The sequence below is a fragment of the Rhinatrema bivittatum genome, chromosome 8 (assembly GCF_901001135.1).
Source record: "Rhinatrema bivittatum chromosome 8, aRhiBiv1.1, whole genome shotgun sequence".
Classification (NCBI taxonomy): domain Eukaryota; kingdom Metazoa; phylum Chordata; class Amphibia; order Gymnophiona; family Rhinatrematidae; genus Rhinatrema; species Rhinatrema bivittatum.
In genome coordinates this window covers 244,907,609-244,929,827 of record NC_042622.1, presented here as the reverse complement: position 1 = coordinate 244,929,827, position 22,219 = coordinate 244,907,609, and the positions used below count along the sequence as shown (strand labels likewise).

At 45.7% G+C, this 22,219-nt stretch overlaps 1 protein-coding gene across 5 annotated transcripts in view; it reads left to right on the top strand.

Moving 5' to 3' along the window:
- Nucleotides 1-22,219, top strand: part of ELL (elongation factor for RNA polymerase II) — a 528,830-nt gene that overhangs the window by 388,962 nt on the left and 117,649 nt on the right. For all 5 annotated transcript variants that reach the window (XR_003858420.1, XR_003858421.1, XR_003858419.1 and 2 more), the window contains exons 7-8: nucleotides 4,602-4,698; nucleotides 6,276-6,777. Coding sequence is in view for 1 of the 5 variants with exons in the window: in XM_029614402.1 (XP_029470262.1) it covers nucleotides 4,602-4,698; nucleotides 6,276-6,777 (599 nt within the window). In the remaining 4 variants the exon portion in view is untranslated. The remainder of the gene's footprint in view (nucleotides 1-4,601; nucleotides 4,699-6,275; nucleotides 6,778-22,219) is intronic.

Sequence of the window (22,219 nt, the reverse complement as noted above, 5' to 3'; positions counted from 1 at the left end):
CAGAGCTTGTGTGCAAGTCCATGTGTGTTTACCTATGGGAGCCTATGTGTCACATATCTCACCAGCATGTACACACACACTGTGTCTGAGGGAGAGAGAGAACAAAAGTGTGTGAGAGTATAAGCATGTATATAAGAGATTGAGAGAATGAATGTGTGGGTGGCTTGGGTGTGTGAAGATAGGGCCATGCAAACTTCCTATCTCCCCAATCCGTGTCAATCTCAAGGTGAGTAGACATCAAAAGATCCCAGGTATGGAAAGCAGGAGAATTTTTAATCGTTTACTAGTTTTAATTATTGAGTGTAATTCGATGTTTCTATTGTTTTGAAATATTTTGTTTTTTGGGAAATAGAACATTTTAATTATTGGATTTTTTTATTCATCAGATGTTTTGAAATATTTTATTAGTATTTAGGAAATTTTGAATATTTAAAAGGTTTGAAATATTCTTTTTATTACTATGATTTTATTATGCTTGATTTCTTGATTTTATTATTTAATGTTTTATTAAGAATGATGTTTGTTTTTCCATTGTTGCTCTGCTTATAGAGGCTGGTTTGTTGTGGGTTCCAGTTCAGTTCTTCTCAGTATGTTTCTATTTATTCTTTCTAGTCTCTTTATTCTGTATTTGGTCAGGGTCTGTCTGTCTGTTTTCCATGTGTGACTGAGGTGAGGTATTCTGCTACCATATAATTTATCTGTAGTGATCTATATAGTCTGCTTTGTTCTGTTTTCCTAATAGGAAGTGTATTGGTGTTCTAGGGCCTGGTGTACTATGTGCAATGTTACCTTTTCATAGATAAAGTTGTTACTGTTTGAGTGCTGGTAGTTAAGGTTTATTCATGGCTTTATGAGAGCCAAGCTCACACCCAGCACACATTATAAAAAGACTAATGTCATAGGAGTTCCAAGTGTCTCTCTTGCAGGATTTTCTGGTTGGCACCACAGCAGTGCATGTAAATATAATATGCATGTTGTAAGTGATATTTTTAACTCAGAAGATTGAACTTTTAAATGTTCTTTTTTTCATGTAAAATCTTTTATAAATGCATCATTGAATTGTGTGTGTCTGTAAGAGGGTGTGTGCGTGCAAGGCTGTAAGGTTTGCTTGAGGGTACTTTATACCCTTCCCTTGACCATGGGTTCTGTTTGGGGGAGGGGTCAAACTTTTTGAAATATAGATTGCTGGAGGGAGCTGAATGATGGGGGGTGGGAAGCTGCACAGTAATTTGCACAGGGCAGCAAAACTAGCACCGGCCCTGATTATATACAGAACAAGAGCAGCAGCAGTATAGTACAGGCTTTCCCCAATTATTTAACCAGAGTATTTCAGTCCTGTTCACTCAGTCCTTGTGCTCCTTGCTCTCTCAATAAAATGTCTGGGTATTGGACTGAGGAATATTAATGTTACACTTAGGGTGCTAAATATGTTATAACAGTAATGTTTTTCAGTCACTACTGTTGCAATATTGTTTTAGAGGTGGAAATTCTTTCTCGGATGCTGTCCAGTATGTGCACTTTTGATGTTTGTGATTTCACATTTTCTGCACTGCAAGTGAGGAAAAGTATTGAGCTGAGGAGCAGCTTTAATCATGTAAGCCTTTTACAGCATTTCCCAACTGGTGTGCTGTGGCTGAAGTACAGGTGTCAAAAATAACAAAATGTATCATCCAGTATAAACCAAAATACTCTTCACCAACTTAATACATGAGTATATTACTGTATATATCAGACCCGCATCAGCAAGCCTGACTACGTGCTTAGTATGACTCTAAGCCGTCCGGTCTTTTCTATCATTTGCGGTTCGATAGGTATTGAAGGAACACCAACCGGTGCTTGAGAACAATTATTTGTGCCCATCAAATATTAATTTTGCAGTCTCTTTATGATTGACTCACAGTCTCTTTATAATTGACTTGACAGCGGCTGTGTTTCGCAACTCCAGTGTTGCTTCATCAGGAGTCAGTGTCAAATCAGAAAAAGTGATCTTATGCTCTATGAATGAGAGAGAGGCATATCAGACTCTATCATACTCAAAATCAATATGAAAGATACTTAGCTTCGTTGGTGTAGCAACCTTTTCTTAGGGGATGCCAAGTCTCAATCGATTCTCCAAAGTGCCGGGACAGAGACTGCATCAAACCAGTTTCGTAAGTTAAATAACCCTCTCGGCGACGTGGTGACATCACGATACGTCACAAGTGTCAAATCACCTAAATTACCAGACGCTAAAGCCGTCAGAGAAATGATCAAGGAACTTCACAGGAAGACATTGAATTCAAGTGTAGTATTTAGACCAGCTGGATGAACTGTATCTAGGAAATGAATCCATCGCTGCTCAGCTTTCAATAGCAAACTATTGAAAGCTGAGCAGCGATGGATCATTTTTTTTGATTTGACACTGACTCCTGATGAAGCAACACTGGAGTTGCGAAACACGGCCGCTGTCGAGTCCATTATAAAGACTGCAAAATTAATATTTGATGGGCACAAATAATTGTTCTCAAGCACCGGTTGGTGTTCCTTCAACATCTATCGAACCGCAAATGATAGAAAAGACCGGTTGGCTTAGTCACACTAAGCATGTCGTCAGGCTTGCTGATGCGGTTCCAATATATACAGTAATATACTCATGTATTAAGTTGGTGAAGAGTATTTTGGTTTATACTGAACGATACCTTTTGTTATTTTTGGCTATATCACATACAGGATCGCACTGTGGCTCTTAGTTTTTTATGTTGAAGTACAGGTGTGCCACAGCTGGAGTCTCATTTTCAATTTCCTTCCTGGCCTGTATGATGACCTCCCGCCTGCAGGGGGCTGTAAAGAGCAGAGCTTATTGGCAGCTGTCCCTGCTTCCCCTCTGCTGGCTCTTCTCTGCATTGGGCTCTGTAGGCTTGTGAGACTTGCTGGCCTTGTGCTGCTCTGATTGCAGAGGGAGGCTGGCAAAGGAGGTAGAAGCAGCACTTGGCAAATCTGCTCCCAGACTCCTGCTGTTCAAAGATTGGGGGTGAAGTGGGGAAAGGGACAGCTGAATGTGCCATTTGTGTGTGGGAGGGAGAAGGAAGGGAAGATGGTGATGCCAGGGGTTGGGGGAAAGGGGTGGAGGGAGATGGAAGATGATTCAAGGGGGTGGGAAAGGAAAGGCGATGATGCCAGTGAGTGAGGTTAAAGGAAGGTGTGATGCCAGGGGATGGAAGGAACAGGAAAGAGGAGAAGATGCCTAGATGGGAAAAATAAAAGATTATGATGAGGTCAGTGTGGAGAGAGAGGGCAGGTGATGCCAGGGGGTGGAGGAAAAGGGAAGAGAAGGTGATGATGCCAGGAAATAGGGGAGGGAAAGAGAAGGTAATGATGCCAAGGGGAAGAGGTGGAAAGAGCAAAGGTGAAGGGAGAGGGAATTGGTGGTGATGCAAGAGGGTGGGAAGGAGAGATGGTAGAAGGCAATGATGGAAGGGGATGGGAGGAGGGAAGGTGATAATGATGCCAGGGGGTGAGGAAGAGGAAAAGGAAAGGTGATAATGGGAGCGAGGAGAAAAGATGGAGGGAGAGAGAGCAGATGATGATGATGCCAGGTAGTGGCGGAAAGGGAAGGTAGTGGTAATGATACAAGGGTGAAGAGGTGGAGAGAGAAAGTGATGATGCCAGGGCGATGGAGAAGAGAGGGAAGGTGATGGTCAGGAGACAAAGGAGAGGGGTAGAAGGAAAAGCATGATGATGGTGGGAGAGATGCAGAAAATAGAGAGAGAGAAAAGATTATGCCAGGGGTTGGAGGGAGAGGGAAAGTGATGAGGCCATGGTCTGAAGGAGAGGGGTAGAGGGAAAGGCATGATGATGGCAGAGGTGCAGAACATAGGTAGTGAGGGAGAGAGAAGGTGATGATGCCAGGGTGTGGTAGAGGGAAAGAAAAGAGATGGAGGGAGAAAGAAGGTAATAACCAGGGGTGGAAGAGAGGAGTAGAAGGAAAGGGAAGGTGGTGGTGATGCCAGGGATTGAGGAAGTGTAAAGAGAAGGTGGTGGGAGAGGGAAGATAATGATGGTGGGGGAGAAGAGATGGTGGGAGGGGGGAAGGTGATAATGTTGATGTCAGGGGGTGGGAGTAGGAGAGGTGAAGGGCTAGAGAAAGTGATTATGATGCTGAGGGATGGGGGGGGGGGGGGGGAAGAGAAGGAAGAAAGTAATGCCAGGAGGCTGGAGGAAGAAATAACAGAAGAGAAGGTGTTAGTGCCAAGGGGTAAGGGGAGAGGGAAGGTGATGCCAGTGGGATGGGGGGAGAGGGAAGAGAAGAGAAAATGATGGGGAAGTGATTGGTGTACCACAAGGAAGTGAATCCTGTGCCAGATGTACCTTGAAACAAAAAAGGTTGGGAACCACTGATTTAAGATATATGCATTACAGGTACACATCTCTGTGTGCAACTGCCTGATGTATTTAGGTAAGTTATGGACTGGAATATTTTACATTTATGTGGGAGTTACTCAGCAATAAAGGTATTTTTATTTAAGCTAGGAAAGCACTTGAGGGGTGGGAGGAGGAAAGCTGTCAATGTGATTCACTCCATTGTGTGTTCATATCTCATGGTGGGGGATTCTGTTTTGCAGGAAGCTCTGTCTGCCCCAGAATACAGCTGGGTTCCCTGCAGATGCTCCTCCCTCTAGTCCTCCAAAAGATAATGTGAATGCCTTGTCTCCTTCCCAGGTAAGTAGGGAATTTTCAAGGCTGACACCCCACCCCCCACCAAATTACATCAAAAAATGCCAAAAGATAAGAAAATATATATTTCAGAAAAAAAATATAGATATAGCTATAATATATAATGCGTGTCTGGTGCCAAAGTGATACCTGGAACAGTGAAAGGTGCAATGTGCAAAGACAATATGTTCTGTTTGCAAAGCACTGTCACAAACATGCACAAATGCACACAGGCAGACGCATATTCACACAGGCTTCTCCAAACCCATGCACCCACATGCACACAAGGCTGTTATTGACAAGACAACCCAAGCAATGCCGGGTAATGTTTGCTAATATACTTTGTCTGCCTGTCTCTCACACTCCCACAGACAGGCATAGGAACATGCACACCGGCTTGCACAAGTGTGCGGAAGCGCACACAAGCTTCAAAAACATGCACAGGCTCCCAAACATGTGCACACTTGCTCGCATACAAACACAACACAACGGGCATGCACAGACATAGGCTGAGGCTCCAACACATAAGCGGGCACACAGACAGGCAGAGGCCTACATACATGCTGTTAGACCAGACTACCCAAGCAATACTGAGCGCTTTTTGTTAGTATAGATATAAAATTGAGATTGAGTGTTCTATCTAATACTGCTGCCTTAAAGTAATAAATTAAACCTAATTCCTCAAGCTATCAGTTTAGCAGGGTGTTCTTGTTTTGGGGTGATTTAAAAAAAAAACTATTCGGCCTTCATATAGTCTTTTTTGAGAAAATATAAAAGTGTTTGGAGATGCCAAAGAAAATTAACGCAGCATTGTCCTCTCCCATTTACAACTTTAGGAAAGTCATACAGATGTTACTCTTATTTTTCTAGCTTTAATATGAATCCTTTGTCTTTGTCCTAAGGGATTTTCTTTGTAAATATTTAACTGGTACTTAATCACACTTGTATTGCAGTCATTATTTCAATTGTATTATATTTTTTAAATCAATTTTTGGAGATACCTATTCAACCTTGCTTTTGTCTATTTTCCTAAATTAAATTCTTGTAATTTTGTCCAAGCCCTGAGACAAGGTATTACACTGCCCTCTTTGTACACTCTCATCAGACCTGTTGCTGATTGTTAGGAAGTGGTGTTTGGCTCCTGAGAAATATTATAACCAAAATACGGAAGCAGACAGGCAACATGCTCTTTAGCTGAATTGGTTTTAGTCATCTCTTAAACTGCACTCTTGAGACCAGAAAATCACATGTAGGCCTTGCAACATGTTATTCACGTGATCATTTTTTCATATTTTATTAAGTGTGATGTTGTACTTGACCAAGTATTCATCAGTAAAATCAGTCAGTACCATGGCTATTCCAAAATCTTAATGTCCTAGCAATGAAAGTAGCACAGCTGCTGGGCAAATGTTTTTTGTAAAAAAAATTTTTTAAAAATGCTCTTTGCAAAATCTGGTGTTTCTGTGCCTCATTTCTTGCATTACAGTGCCACCTAGTGTTCCTAATATGACCCATTATAAAATTGTTGGTTAATGTAGTTGATGGCATTATAGTTTGCAATTTTTTTCTTTTTGTGACTTCAGAAACGACCCCAGCCTATGGAATTCATTGATCCATTAGCCAACAAAAAGCCAAGGATTTCTCATTTTACACACAGAACTCAAACCACTTTCAATGGGAAACTGAACTTAAATGGGAAGGAGGCCTCTGTCCCTCCCCCAGTGGTGCCGACGGCTGTGCCCGATTCTGTCAGCTCCAGCTCTCACTTACCAGTATTGGACATCCTGCGGCCCCATGACCCCCTTTCAGATGTTAGCAACAACTCCAGTCACAGTGTTAGAGATAGTGGGAACGAGGTGCCCATGGACAGGCCGAGTCACACCGTGCCCAAAGACGGACCACGAACAGCAGAGAAGAACTGTATCTCGCCCCATGGAAAGCCGAAGAAAAAATCCAAAAAGCACAAGGAAAAGGGGAAAAACAAGGAAAAGAGAAACGAGGTGATGCATATGGAAGAAAAACAAAACTGTGACTTAGTCAAGAATTCGGTCTTAAAAAGTAGCAGTGCCCCACAGGATGCCAAAGGTATGTGCGATCATAGGCAGAGTGCTGTACAGGATTTCAGGGGAAATAGAAGCTCCATGAATTGTGTAAGCAGAGATGGTGATGTCTGTAATTGTGCTTTTCATGCAGAAAGCATACAGTGCTTGGCAAATGCATGAGCAGCAGGATAGTGGCTCAGAGCATCTGGCAGTGGGCACAAAATCAATATATGACAGGAACGAGGAAAACTTTACTGTAATGAAATGTTCCTGAATATACCCATATCAGTCCAGACAAGCGGGTTTTAATCATCCCTGCCAGCAGATGAAGGTAGAGATCAAAACTTTAGGCACTGCCACATTTACGAGAGTGCCACCTGCAGTCCCTCAGTATTTCTCTACCTTCCAGCAGATGGTAGAGGTGCTAACCCTGCAGTCCTGACTGACTGGATATTTTAAGGAAAATTGCTCCCCAAGGTGACAGGCTCCTGCAGAAGGGATCGTCCCTTGGGTTGAGCCAGGCGAATGGGGGGTTGAATGCCCCTGGCCAGTTTCAGCCCGCGACTCCGGAACCTCTGACAGCCAGTGGTCTGGTTCCCTCGGTGGGCCCGAAGCCCCTCCGCCGGCCCAGGAGCAGGGAAGTACCCTTACTCTTGTTTTGTGCTTTCCTGTGTATCTGGGCCTTTAAGTTTAATGTTTTGTTGTAAAAAAAAAAAAAAAAAAGTCACCGGCAGCTGTCCGCTTTTGCAACAGCAGAAGCTTGTGGCAGGCTGTGCTGCTTAGGCTGAAATCATCAGCAAGATCATCGGGTGCAGGCCAGGCAGTAAGTGGGCAGATCGGGGGATCATTCGGAGGAGGGTGGTCCCAGTCGGGGCTGGCTGTACTCCCGATCGAGCCATGCGGTTCTCAGTTGCGGCAGCGGCCTGTTCACTGCGCTGGTGGGAAATTCTTGGGGCAGTGCACCCTCTTCAGGTTTTGACTGCTGCTGCGTGGTGCGCCCCTCCCCCTCGCAATCCAGGCCACGGGAAAGCACAATAAGCATAGGATTGCCTGTTTGGATTTTTAGTGACTTGCTTTATTTCTTGGTGCTTGCTTTATTTCTTGGTGACTTGTTATAACAGACAAGCAGCTCAGGGAGACTTGCTTTATTTCTTGGTGACTTGGTGGCTTTATTTCTTGGTGCTTGCTTTATTTCTTGGTGACTTGTTATAACAGACAAGCAGCTCAGGGAGACTTGCTTTATTTCTTTATTTCTTGGTGACTTGGTGGCTTTATTTCTTGGTGACTTGCTTTATTTCTTGGTGCTTGTTATAACAGACAAGCAGCTCAGGGAGACCTGTAGGGCCTGTGATAGCCCGTCGGTCAGTCTGAATGACCACCTCCTCTGCACAGAGTGTGCTGGAGGGTGGGGGGGGTCTGAAAGGCAAGCAAAGTCACGGAGGTATTTGCGGATGGTGGCAGTGGCGCTGGGATCACAGGAGGGAGTGGCTATGGCCACAGAAGCGAAGCCGAATAGGGGGGCTTCTCCCTGGGGATCCAGCAGGTCCCCGCCGCTCCTGTCTCCCATGGTTTGACCTAGAGAACAAGGTCCGGATGTCTCCGGCCCTAGCAGCTCAAGCGCCCTTCGGGGGCCCCGGGGGGATTCACCCGAATTCGTACTCTTACTGCACGAGGCCTTCCTGGCTAGGCAGGCAGGTAAGTGCGGTATCACAGACGGCCCGACGAGTTCGGCAAAGCTGGGGAAGGTCCCCCCTAAAGGTTGCACAGGCCCGCGAACTCTGCCTCCCGAGGGACGGCTAGCGCGATTGGAATCGGACTCAGAAGATTCTGACAAGGAAGGAGGATGAGGTCGCCTCGTAGGTGATCAGGATGGGGACCCAATTGGCGGTCCCACTCTGGACCCAGTGGACTCTAAAACTGAACAGCGGACCTTGGAGGATCCAGAGGCTGAAGGCAATGATCTATGGGTATTCCGGCTTTTCAAGAGAGAGGAGCTTCGACTGCTTATACCTCAGGTGTTGGAGGAGCTGGGGATTAAGCTCACCCTGGAGGAGTCAGATGCTGAAGGGGTTAATCCAGTTCTGGATAGCCTTCGGAGACCCCCCAGCACTTTCCCAATTCCGAAGAAAATCCAGAAATTGATCCAACCGAGAGTAGGAGTCCTCCGACTCGGGTCTGCGAGTTAGCAGAGCAATGTCCAAGCTTTATCCGCTTCTGCAGGTCGAGAGCTGCCTCAGGGGCAATAAACGTTAGCAGGGCTTATCACGTGCATGCAAGGTTGATGTAATCGTATTAGCCAAGCTTGGCGGCTGAATCTGCTATGACACAGGCTGCAGGAACATTTGTATTAGGTGGCTTTCATACCCTATACCGCACTGCATAATCATATGCTGTAGCATACTGATGTGTGCACTACCAGAATAAGAACGAAAAGATCATTTAAAAAGTGGATACGCTAATACGATTACATCAACCTTGCAGGCACGTGATAAGCCCTGCTAACGTTTATTGCCCCTGAGGCAGCTCTCGACCAACGAGCGAAACTCGGCCAGAGTCGGGCAAATTTCAATAAAGGGCATTTTATATACACCGATCTCAGTTTTCTTCACTGCTATAGAGGTAACTGGATTGGCTTCCAATTTGTTTCTTCGGTCAGCTTCTGCAGGGCCATCTGGATGTCCCGAAGGTGGATGCAGCAGTTTCGGCAGTCACTAAGAAGACCACTATTCCAATGGCTGGAGCTTCCGCTCTGAAGGATGTTCAGGATCGGAAGTTGGAAGTGCATCTCAAGCGAGCTTTTGAGGTCCTGGGGCTCGGCCTGCAGGGCGGCGGTATGTGCAAGTCTGATGCAGCGAGCCTGTTTGTGTTGGATCCAGAAGCCGCAGGAGCAGTCAGCCTCCGGGACTCTTTTCCAGATGTTTTCATCAGATGAGGCCCTCGGGGGCCTCGGCCCCAAGACAGTCCTCGCATAGGCAACAGTCCTTTCAAGGGGCTTGAAAGTTCATCTAGAGGTGGATCTACCCAGGGTGCAGGTGGCAATAAGTCCTCACAATGAGATCCAGCAGGTCCACTCCTCGTCTCTGGTAATCGGGGGCAGGCTAGCCCGGTTCTACAGGGAGTGGACCAAGATCACTTCCAACCAGTGAGTGTTGAGCGTGGTGAGAAACTGCTACGCCTTAGACTTTTCTCGCCCACTGCGGTCGGTCTTTCTGGAGTCGCATTTTCTTTCCCAAAGCAAGCGGGCAGCGGTCCAGGAAACGCTTCAGCGATTAAGTCTGGAGGCGGTTGTACAGGTGCCAGTGTCCAAACGGGGACAAGGCAGATATTTCATCTATTTCGTGGTGCCTAAGAAGGAAGGAATGTTCCGACTTATCCTAGACCTGAGGAAAGTCAACCAGAGTTTGAAGGTACCATGTTTATGGATGGAGACGTTGCGCATCGTAATTGCGGCGGTACGGGGAGGAGAGTTTTTGGCATCTCTGGATCTCACCGAGGCTTATCTGCATATCCCCATCCGTTAGGAACACCAGAGGTTTCTCAGATTCATGGTTCTGGGACAGCACTATCAGTTTGAAGCGCTGCCTTCGGGATGGCCACCGCCCCGCAAACCTTTACAAAAGTGATGGTGGTAGTGGCGGCGGCGCTGCAACAGGAGGGATTGCTAGTGCACCTGTACTTGGACGATTGGCTGATACGGGTGAAGTCACTAGAGGAATGTGTGCAGTCCATGGACAGAGTTCAGTCGTTCCTGGAATCTCTAGGCTGGGTTATCAATATGCAGAAGAGCCATCTGGTCCCCTCCCGTTCCCTCGAATTCTTGGGAGCCCGTTTCGACACCTAGCGGAGCAGAGTGTTTCTTACAGACGACAGGGTGAACAAAATTCAGGGGTAGATAGCGCGTCTGCTTCGTCTACAGGTGCCGAAGTTCTGGGATTACTTACAGGTCCTGGGCTCGATGGTGTCCACATTGGAACTAGTGCCCTGGGCATTTGCCCATTTGAGGCCTCTGCAGAGAGCCTTGTTGTCCCAGTGGAATCCTCTGTCGCAACAATATTTCTTGCCCCTGGCTCTGACGAAGTCGGCCAGGGCCAGTCTGGCCTGATGGATGACGCAGAACAATCTGGAGAAGGGGATGCCTTGAGGTCCCAGATTGGGTGGTGGTCACCAAGGATGGCAAGTCTTTGGGGCTGGGGGGCAGTTTGTCTGGGCAGGTCTGCTCAGGGCCTTTGGTTGATGTTGGAACAGACATGGTCCATCAATCGCCTGGAGATGAGAGCATGCGCCAAGCTCTGGAGCAGTTTCTACCCTTTGTCCGCGATCGGATGGTGCGAGTTTTCTCCAACAATTCAACCACGGTGGCTTACATCAATTGCCGGGGGGGGGGGGGGAACCAAAAGTCCCATGGTAGCGCAGGAGGCTCAGCTGCTGTTCGAGTGGGCAGAACCTCATCTCGAAGGAATCGCTGCCTCCCATGTGGCAGGAGTCGACAACGTCCAGGCAGATTACCTCAGCCGGCCACAGTTGGATCTGGGGGAGTGGGAACTCTGAGGGCCTGGGAGCTTCTCTTCGAACGGTGGGGAACCCAGCAGTTCGATCTCATGGCAATGAGTCTCAATACCAAGACGCAAAGATTCTTCAGCCGCCGGAGGGAGTCCGGGGTGGTGGGGCTCTATGCCCTTGTATGTTCATGGCCAACTGGAGTCCTCCTGTACTTCTTTCCACCGTGGCCACTGATAGCAAAGGTACTCAGGCATGTAGAGGGCCATGCGGGGTCAGTGATTCTGGTGGCTCCAGAATGGCCTTGCCGTTCATGGTTCGCGGATCTAGTGCAGCTGGCAGTGGACGGACTGCTACACCTGACCCATTTACCGGATCTCCTGCGTCAGGGTCCTATATTTTCCGATCAGGAGGATCGCTTTTGTCTCACGGCCTGGCTTTTGAGAGGAGGCGATTGCACGTGAGGGGGTATTCGTAACCAGTAATTACCACGTTGCTCCAAGCGAGATGCCCTGCTACCTCTTTTAGCCTATTCCAGGGTTTGGAAGGTGTTTGAGACCTGGTGTGGACAACAGAGATTGGATCCTCTTCAGGTGTCCGAGTCCCATATTTTGTCTTTTTTGCAGGTGGGTTTATCCAAAGGATTAGCCCATAGTTCCCTTCGGGTCCAGGATTCCGCTTTGGGTTGTCTCAGAGGGAGAGTCCAGGGGAAGGCCTTGGCATCCCATCCGGATGTGGTGCATTTTCTACAAGGAGTCAGACATCCCCATCCACCTCTGCATCGCATTTGTCCGGAATGGAATCTTAATCTCATGCTACAGATCCTTTGTGAGGAGCCGTTCGAACCTCTGAATCGGGTATCTTTGAAGATCCTGGCTCTGAAGACTGTCTTTTTGGTAGCTATCTCTTCGGCTAGAAGGATTTCTGAATTGCAGGTGCTTTCGTGCCGTGATCAGTTTCTCCGGATATCATCCGATACAGTGTCCTTGCGAAAGGTACCTTCGTTTCTTCCTAAGGTGGTATCGGTTTTTCATGTAAACCAATCAGTTCCCCGGGTTTCCGGACTGGGCTCGGGATGGGACGAGAGCTTCACATTTTGGATGGGAGATGGGTGGTATTACGTTACTTGAAAGTTACTAATGCTTTTCGTTGTTCTGATCGTTTGTTCGTCCTGTTCGAGAGGGCGAAAAGGCATCTAAGGCTTCTTTGTCTCATTGGTTGAAAGAGACTATCTCTGCAGCTTATGTATCAAAAGGAAGAACGGTTCTAGTGGGTCTTAGAGCACATTCGACTCGAGCTCAGGCGACGTCCTGGGCTGAGTGTCAGCTGGTGTCTCCTCAAGAGATCTGTAGAGCCGCGGTGTGTTCTTCATTGCACCCTTTTATTTTTATCAAGCATTACTGTTTGGATGTGTGGGCCCCGGAGGCGGCCCCTTTTGGAGAGAGTGTTCTTCGAGCGGGTCTTTCGGGTTCCCGCCCAGTGTAAGAGGGCTTTGGTCCATCCTGCTTTTCTGGACTGATCTGGGTATGTTCAGAAAGGAAAACTGGTTCTTACTTTCTAATGTTCGTTCCTGTAATACCACAGATCAGTCCAGAGCCCCGCCCTGAGGATCTCAGCCGAAAGACTGCTTGGTCTACTGCTGTATTTATTTGCAAAGCAGATTTGCCATTTTCTGGCTTCAATTTCTAGGTTTAGTGTTTCTGCATGGTTATCCAGTTGGGCAGAGATATCCATGTTGGGAGCCTCGATCGCTCTTTATTTTTTCTTATCTTGGCTTGGGTATCGATTAATACTGAGGGACTGCAGGTGGCACTCTCGTATGTGGCAGTGCCCAAAGTTTTGTTCTCTACCTCCATCTGCTGGTAGGGATGAATAAAACCCACTTGTCTGGACTGATCTGTGGTATTACAGGAAGGAAAATTAGCAGGTAAGAACCAATTTTCCTAAAACTTTGGGTAGCAGTGTGCACACACAGTTCTGCTGCCACTAATTCCAGCTTTTTTTCTTTTATGGCAGCTAATTCAAATAATGAATGTTGTGCACTATAGCAAAAGGTGCACAGTAGGCATAGAAAAACTTTGCCCCTTTAAATCCTGTGGTACTGTTCTAATCTGTTAGGGACCCCAGCCAAAAATACTCCTTTTTTTTTTTCAAGTTGTTTTTATTTCCTTTGTAACACTGATTCACAAACTTACCCTGAGCGTTGCTGTTGGGTGATGGTGCTTGTTGGGCCAGCATCATTAATTATTGAAGAATTGGTTGAAAACCAGTCAAAACCTATTGACAATTTCAGTATAGTAGCCTCAACTTCCACAGAAAATATTTGAAATTAACTAATAAACTTGCGAGATACCACTCTTTTCACTGTGCAGTATTTTAAAAAAACATAGCAGCATGCATCAGTTTTAAAAATTATATCAATAGGTTAACTGGAGTCTTACTATAGGTAGTGAATAAGGGACCTTTGTGGTCTCAAAAGCTTATGTACAATGCCAGGTAAGTCTTTGCTCCTTTGTTTTTCACATTCTGTCAAAAAATATAAATCAGATTGCATGAAAATAGAAGTTTGTTTTGCTGATCTGCACAGAATACTCTGCATTTTCATTGTAAAGGAATAAATACTGTATAGAAGTATTCCAAAATTAATTCAGAATAAAAAAAAAAAGTCCTGATTGCATACGTCTTCAAACATTTTGTCATAGCAAATACAAATTAGCTCCAGTTCAAAAAATGACCTTAATGCCCATAATTTGAATACAACACAACTGCATCCGCTCAGTAATCGAGATGATTTTAATATTCCTGGATAAAGAGCCAAGCCACTTCTATTTTAAGAAATTATGTTGAAGCAAAGGTCAAAACTTGCCGAACAAGGAGCTGCCAAAAGAAGTCAAGAGATGATGATGAACAAAAATACAGAAGGCTGTAAGAAAGTTTCACTGTTTGACAGTGGCCCAAGGAATATTCAGAGGCCATCGTTGTGAAATGGACACAGTTTAGCACTACCAAGAAACTGCTGCGAACAGGCTAGCCCTCCAAAGTTACATAAGAACATAAGAAATTGCCATGCTGGGTCAGACCAAGAGTCCATCAAGCCCAGCATCCTGTTTCCAACAGAGACCAAGTATACACACGACAAGTGCAGAGAAGTCTTTGTTGGTCAATTCAATATTTTTATTATGTTCAAATATGGCAACTCCACATGTATATCAATGGTCTTTCAAAGCGAGAGTCCCCTGACACAGACCCCGTGTTTCGCCAGTCCAACTGCGTCGGGAGGGACAGAATTTTATGCCACCAACCTGTAACAGAACATATGTATATATCGACCAATCATACGATAGGGCAGCCATAAAGTTAAACAGAGTATTAACATTTATAAACCTACCAGTGTTGCAGTCTATGTTCATTCATAGGGAGCGCACAAAGTATACCATACAGAAGGGATTTAAATGCTCACATTCTGGCGCGAAAGGATTGCACCAGAGGAACAGATCAAGTAACCAATCAGAGCGCGACACATACGGGGGAATCAGGGGCAGAACGCTTACATTCAGATAAAGTGATTCCACTCCAGTTCTACATTTAAGCCCTTAGGAGCTACGGCATCTAAAGTATAGATCCATTTTTGTTCTTTTTGATCAACATCTCAGAGTAATTCCCTCCTCTCACAGAGGGCGTAATTATCTCCAAAACGAAAAATTTCAGATCAGACACAGTATAAGAGCATTGTACCAGTGATCGACAAATGGTGCTTTCTCCCGGCAAGTTGAAGTTGACACTCCAGTGTCATTTATTGAAATCAAGATGTCCAAAAATGGTACCTGTTTTGGATGAATGTAAAAATTGAACTGTAGATTAGTGTTACATTGGTTCAGCCAATCTGTGAACATTAAGAACTGTATATCAGTACCCAGCCATACTATCAGCACATCATCAATGTAACGTAACCGTAGGTGTATGTAAGATGACCATACAGAGGGGTATACATGCTTCTCTTCAAAATCTGCAACATAGAGGCACGTTAGGCTAGGAGCCATAGTGGCCCCCTTTGCCGTTCCTTTAATTTGTTTGAAAAAATCAGTCAAACATAAAATAATTTTGAGTTAATGCTAAGTGTGCCAAATCAAATAGGAACGAGGTAGGAACCCGATTATTATCTATACATAGATTTAGAATGTGTTCAATCACCTCTAATGCCTCATCCTGAGGTATATTGGAATACAACGATATGATGTCCAAGGTTACTAGAAAACAAGAAGGTGGTGGGGGAGCCATGTTGTTAAGTATTATAATCAAATGTGAAGAATCCCTAACGTAAGATTTAATCAATGGAACAAACTTGTTTCAAAAAAATGTCTACAAATTTAGACAACGGCTTTAAAATGGAACCTATCCCCGACACTATCGGGCGACCAGGTGGATTTTGTAGTGACTTGTGAATTTTAGGAAGCACGTAAAACACTGGAATGATGGGGTGTTCAGCTACTAAAAATTGCACATTACAATTTACATATCGTCATGGGAAAAATCTGAGAGAAACTTGTTCACTCAAACTTTTCCAGTAAGATTCCACCTAATAAGGGAATATATAAACCATGCGGACACTGTTCGGTGGGCGCTCATACATTTTCGTTGACATTGTTTGTCCACCCGACCACAAAGAGAACGTACTCGCTAGCAGGCGAGTCTGATTGTTCTTCAACGGGAGTGATATACATCATCAGCTGCCCCTGTCAAGTTATACGTGGGGAAAACCATGAATGATAAAGACCCGTATTATTGAACATCGGTCTAATATTAAAAATTGCCGGGAGAAAGCACCATTGGTTGATCACGGAGTACAATGCTCTTATACTGTGTCTGATCTGAAATTTTTCGTTTTGGAGATAATTACACCCTCTGTGAGAGGGGGGAATTACTCTGAGATGTTGATCAAAAAAGAACAAAAATGGATCTATACCATAGCTCCTAAGGGCTTAAATGTAGAACTGGAGTGGAATCACTTTATCTGAATGTAAGCGTTCTGCCCCTGATTCCCCCGTATGTGTCGCACTCTGGTTACTTGATCTGTTCCTCTGGTGAAATCCTTTCACGCCAGAATGTGAGCGTTTAAATCCCTTCTGTATGGTATACTTTGTGCGCTCCCTATGAATGAACATAGTCTGGAACACCGGTAGTTTTATAAATGTTAATACTCTATTTAACTTTATGGCTGCCCTATCGTATGTTTGGTCGATATATACATATGTTCTGTTACAAGTTGGTGGCATAAAATTCTGTCCCTCCCGACGCAGCCGAACTGGCGAAACACGGGGTCTGTGTCAGGGGACTCTCGCTTTGAAAGACCATTGATATACATGTGGAGTTGCCATATTTGAATAACATAATAAATATATTGAATTGACCAACAGACTTTTCTGCATTTGTTGTGTGTATACTTATACTGTTAAGTGCAGTACCTGCTCCAGTAGCTGTATTTTGGATTCTCCAACAGAAGCCAAACCAGGCCACAAGAACCTGGCAATTACCCAAACACTAAGATCATCCCATGCTACTGATGCAATTAATAGCAGTGGATATTCCCTAAGTAAACTTGATTAATAGCAGTTAATGGACTTCTCCTCCAAGAACTTATCCAAACCTTTTTTGAACCCAGCTACACTAACTGCACTAACCACATCCTCTGGCAACAAATTCCAGAGCTTTATTGTGTGTTGAGTGAAAAAGAATTTTCTCCAATTAGTCTTAAATGTGCTACTTGCTAACTTCATAGAATGCCCCCTAGTCCTTCTATTATTCGAAAGTGTAAAGAACAGATTCACATCTACTCGTTCAAGACCTCTCATGATCTTAAAGACCTCTATCATATCCCCCCTCAGCCATCTCTTCTCCAAGCCGAACAGCCCTAACCTCGTCAGCTTTTCCTCATAGGGGAGCTGTTTCATCCCCTTTATCATTTTGGTTGCCCTTCTCTGCACTTTCTCCAGTGCAATTATATCCTTTTTGAGATGTGGTGACCAGAATTGCACACAGTATTCAAGGTGTGGTCTCACCATGGAGTGAGATAGAGGCATTATGACATTTTCAGTTTTATTAACCATTCCCTTCCAAATAATTCCTTACATTGTTTACTTTTTTGACTGCTGCAGCAGCCATGGGGTAAGGAACTTGCTGCAGAAGATCACTGTGAGACCTAAGATAACTTTAAAAGAACTACAGAGATCTCTGACTAGACTGGGGAAAAGTTGACTGTTTCAAGATTATGCCACAAACATGGCCTGTATGGGAGGGTGGCAAGAAGGAAGCCACTGCTGAAAAAAAGCCATATGATGTGCTACATAGTATTTGCGAAGAAACACTTGGGGGACACTACATGTATGTCAGAAGGTTTAAGACCCTGCTACAACGTTTTGGTCTCAATGCTAATCAATATGTGTGGTGTAAATCAAACACAACACATCACCCTACTAAAATAATCCTCACAGTAAAGTATGCTGGTGGCAACACTGTTGTGGGGATGATTGTGAATATCAAGGGAAAGAAGGGTGGTGCAAAGTACAGGCAGATCCTTGAAGAAACTGTTTTCCAGTCTGCCATAGACTGGGACTAAGGAGAAGATTCACCTTTCAACAGGACAATGAATCTAATAAAGCAAAAACAATGGAATGGCTATGCAAGAAGTGAATGAATGTCCTCAAGTGTATCCACACCTGAATCCAGAAAAGAAAATCAGGGGCAAGACTTTGATGGCAGTCCATACTTGAAAGAACTTGATTAGTTCTGCCAAAATGTATGGGTAAAATCTGTTCCATCCTGCTGTGCAGAGTTGGTAGACACTTATCCTAAACAATTTATGGCTTTTCTCTGAGGACAAGCAGGCTGGCAGTCCTCACACAAGGGTGATATCATCCGATGGAGCCTGGCACAGAAACATACGTCAAAGTTTCTAGAACTTTGACTGAACCTCTCTAAGCATGCTCCAGGATGCAATATACCACGCATCCACACGCAGTCAGTCCCTAAGTCTCTTCTTTTTCATGGAGCCCAGTGTCTTGCGGTGAAGTTTAGCCTCTATTTTTGCTACATCGGAATCGTGCAGTGGATGTGGGATCATCCCCCCTCCGCCCAGTTCACCCCTTATTTGGCAGTTTTCAGTGTTTCGGTAAGTTTGCTTTCGTGGTTGATCCCTGGAGCGGCAGTGCGATATATGCCCACAATCATCTATTTTGACATTGTCCCTTTTCTTTCACAATGACATGTCATCAACCAGTTTTAAGCAGTGTATGAGGACAGTCTATCGCAGACTCCCATTTGGTGTCCTCTGTTTGGGGGCCTTGCATGACATCCAGGGTTGCAGCAGGTGCACCAGATGACCCCGAAAGAATGCCTGGCATGGCTCAACAAGATGGACCAACTCTTCAGGCTGGGCAAGACTGATCCATTGGTATCGGCACTGAGGACTTCAGAGCCATACTGATGGCCACAAAAACATTGTTGGGGCCATCTGCTTCGTTGCTGTCAACAGCTTCTAAGGATGCTGAAAGTAAGTCATTGCCTGCCTCTTCCAGGTCGAAGATATTAGGATCATAGTCTTTGGCCTCGACACAGGGGAAGGACCAATCCGAACATCGAGGGAAGCCAAAGAAGCAACGGTCCCTGTCGATGTACAGTGTCAGGCACTGGGATGCACCAGTTTCGGCTGTGATGCCCCTGAAGCAACCCCATGGTCAGGAGTGCCAGTCCTACATGGATCCCAGGAGTTTGCCAAGGTTTGCCACTGTTCCCGATGTCCACAACTGATCCTCCTCCTCTCTGTTCTGAAGAGGATTTGGTCATGTTCCCTGGATCCCATTCAGTCCTGGCATCGGCGATCTTTGAAAAGGAGCTGGAGAAGCGTGTGTAGCTGGCCATGGAGAGGGCTCTGAGGCCTCTGTGTCGGGGCACTGGGCCTGGCACTGTCCCTCCTCAAGCTGTTGTGTCCAAATCCCTGCATGTGCTCATCAGAGTGCTACCTACACTTTCACTGGTTACATGAGGTTACATGAGGCAGTACCTACACCTGGCGGGGCATCAAGTCTGTCACCTACTAATCCAGTGGTTATCCCTGATTCCTCAGAGGATGAAGGGCGGTCTCGGGGTCCGGGCCAACATGGCCAGCTGAGTCTGTTCCCATACTGCTTGATGGGGATAGTGCCTTGGGACCCATCCCCTGCCTACGATAATGAGCGTGGAAGGCCCTTACAACCTCTGGGGGATGGCTCCTCAGAAGTTTCAGATCCCAATGCATCCGATGGCCTCCTGTCAGACCAGTATCCTCCAGAAAACCTCTCCTTCACAGGTTTTGTCATGTTGATGGTGGAAGCCACCCCATTTCCTTTGCAAACTGAGGCGGATACCCGGCACATGAAGCCTTCTAAAGGAGATCATGGTAGTTCCAGTGCACAAAATCTTTTGAGTTACTGATGATGATGTGGGACCACTCCCTCTGGCTGCCTCTTGTAAATAGGAAGGCGGATGCGATATATCTCATCCAGAAGGCTCTTGGATTCGACAAGTAACAGTGGACACGCCCTTCAGTTGTAGTCTAATCTGTTCTCAAAAAGGCCAAGCACGCTTGGACCCATTCTTTGGCACCCCTGGGAAAAGATCAGAGGGCCATAGATAATTGTGGGAGAAAGGTATTTCAGGGTGCTATGCTCATCACCCACATAGTGAGCTACCAGCTCTATATGGAAGTGGCTGAGCAGCTACCTCAACAGTAGCAGGACACTCTCCAGTCACTGATGTACAGGAGTCTGGAGTGCGGGAAACATAGGGTCCATTCGACCTATGATGGTTTTCAGATGGCATCAAGGGTCTCTGCAGCAGGGATAGGTGCCCACATACTCACCTAGCTGCAGGCCTCAGATCTTCATCAGGACATGCAGGAGCAACTTGCTGACGAGCCGTGCACTAGAGAAAATCTCTTCAGAGATGGGGTGAAGGACGCAATGGCCCAAATTCGAGACCACCTTGCAATATTCCAGCAGCTCTCCGCTGGTATTCAGAGCCCATCCTCCTCCTCTAAGAGCCTTTGAGGTTTGGCCATAGGAAGTTTTTCTTCCACCCGAGGAAAATACTATCCTCTGCCACCTTGACCCCATCAGCAGCAACAGGCCCCTCGTAGCTGTCTAAGGCAATAGAGAGCCCCAGCCAGTGCCTCGGTCAACTCTTGGGACGGGGTGTTGACTGGATCAAAGGGAGCATGGCAAAGTCCACCGTACCCGTGGCAATGGACTTTCTGGTCAGGGACTGGCTGAAGTTCTACATGAACTGGTGGCCCAGTATAACCTCAGACCAGTGAGTCCTTTCCATTTTTTGCAGAGGGTAATGTGGAAAAGAGGATTAGCATTCATACAACAACCAACAAGGACTAAACTTCATAATCTGGGTAAACAAATAAGCGTGGGGGGTAGCTTTTTTATTACAGCAGCTACTACCCTAAACAATTAAGCCTGATACATCACTTTGAATACATATACAGTGCTGCTCTCTGCTTCTACGGCATGGGGAAAAAAGTAGAAAACAGGATTTACATTCAAGCAACAACCAACAAGGACTGAACTTCACAATCTGGGTAAACAATCGTGGGGGTAGCTGCTTATTACAGTGGTTATACCCTAAACCATGATACATCACTTTGAAAGCATATACAGCGTTGCTATCTGCTTCAACGGTAGGGGGAAGTGAGGAAAACAGGATTTGCATTCAGACATCATCCAACAAGGCATCGATCTGTAGCTTGCTTGATGTGGCGGTTACAACCCTTAAACATAAGGCTTATGCTCACCTTTGATGCAACTCCAACATTACTCTCTGCATCAATGACAGGAGATGGCAGGAAATTTGAATCAAACAGTTATCAAGAGCCCTGAAGCTGGTGGTTGATGAAACAGATAAGCATGGGAATATAAGTCTAAGCTTGCTGGGCAGACTGGATGGGCCGATTGGTCTTTTTCTGCCATCATTTCTATGTTAAACATATTAAGTGCCCTGCTAAATTGCCCCTGAGACCATTTTGGAGACTCAGGAGGGTGCTTTTAGCGGAGCTCTCCTCCCTCTTAATGACCAGAGCTATCGAACCCATTCCACCAGGGCAAAGAAGACAGGGATTCTATTCCCAGTACTTTCTGATTTCAAGAGAAAACAGGGGGACTCCTTTCCATCTTGGACCTAAGGACCTTGAACAATTTTCTAAAAAGAGAAAAGTACAAGATGGTTTCCCTGGGCACTTTGATCCCCATCCTGTAAAATGGGGACTGGCTATGCTCTCTTGATCTGAAAGACACATACATTCACATTGAGATCTTCCCTAGCCACTGGAAGTATCTCCGATTCTTGCTGGGGAAACAGCACTTCCAGTACCGCGTTCTGCCATTTGGACTGGTTTCTGCCCTGCATGTCTTAACGAATTGTCTGGCAACAATGTTGGCACACCTCACAGACTGGGAGTTCATTTTCCCCTATTTGGATGATTGGCTGGTCAAGAGCGCCTGTTGGGCAGGGGCTGAAAGGTCCTTGCGTCTGACCATCTGGGTGTTGAGGTTGCTTGGGTTAGTCAACTACCCCAAATCCCATCTCAGCCAGTCACCTCAGTTGGACTTCATAGGAATCCTTCTAGACATGGCTCAGGCCAAAGCCTTCTTACTGCAGCAACAGGTCATCGCATTGATATCCATTGTGGCGGAGATTCAACACAGCCAATAGTGATAAGCTCAGCACTTGTTGACTGTTGGGACACATGACTGCTGCAGTACACATTACTCCCTGGGCATGCGTTCATATGTGAAGCACCCAATGGACTTTATGATCGCAGTGGCTTCAGGCTACTCAGGATGTACAGGATTGTGTGGCAGGAAAATTCCAAGGGATACCCTTTCAAATTCCCCAGATTCATTTAACCTACATTAGGCACTGTATCTTTTTACTTATGCCTACATTAGGCA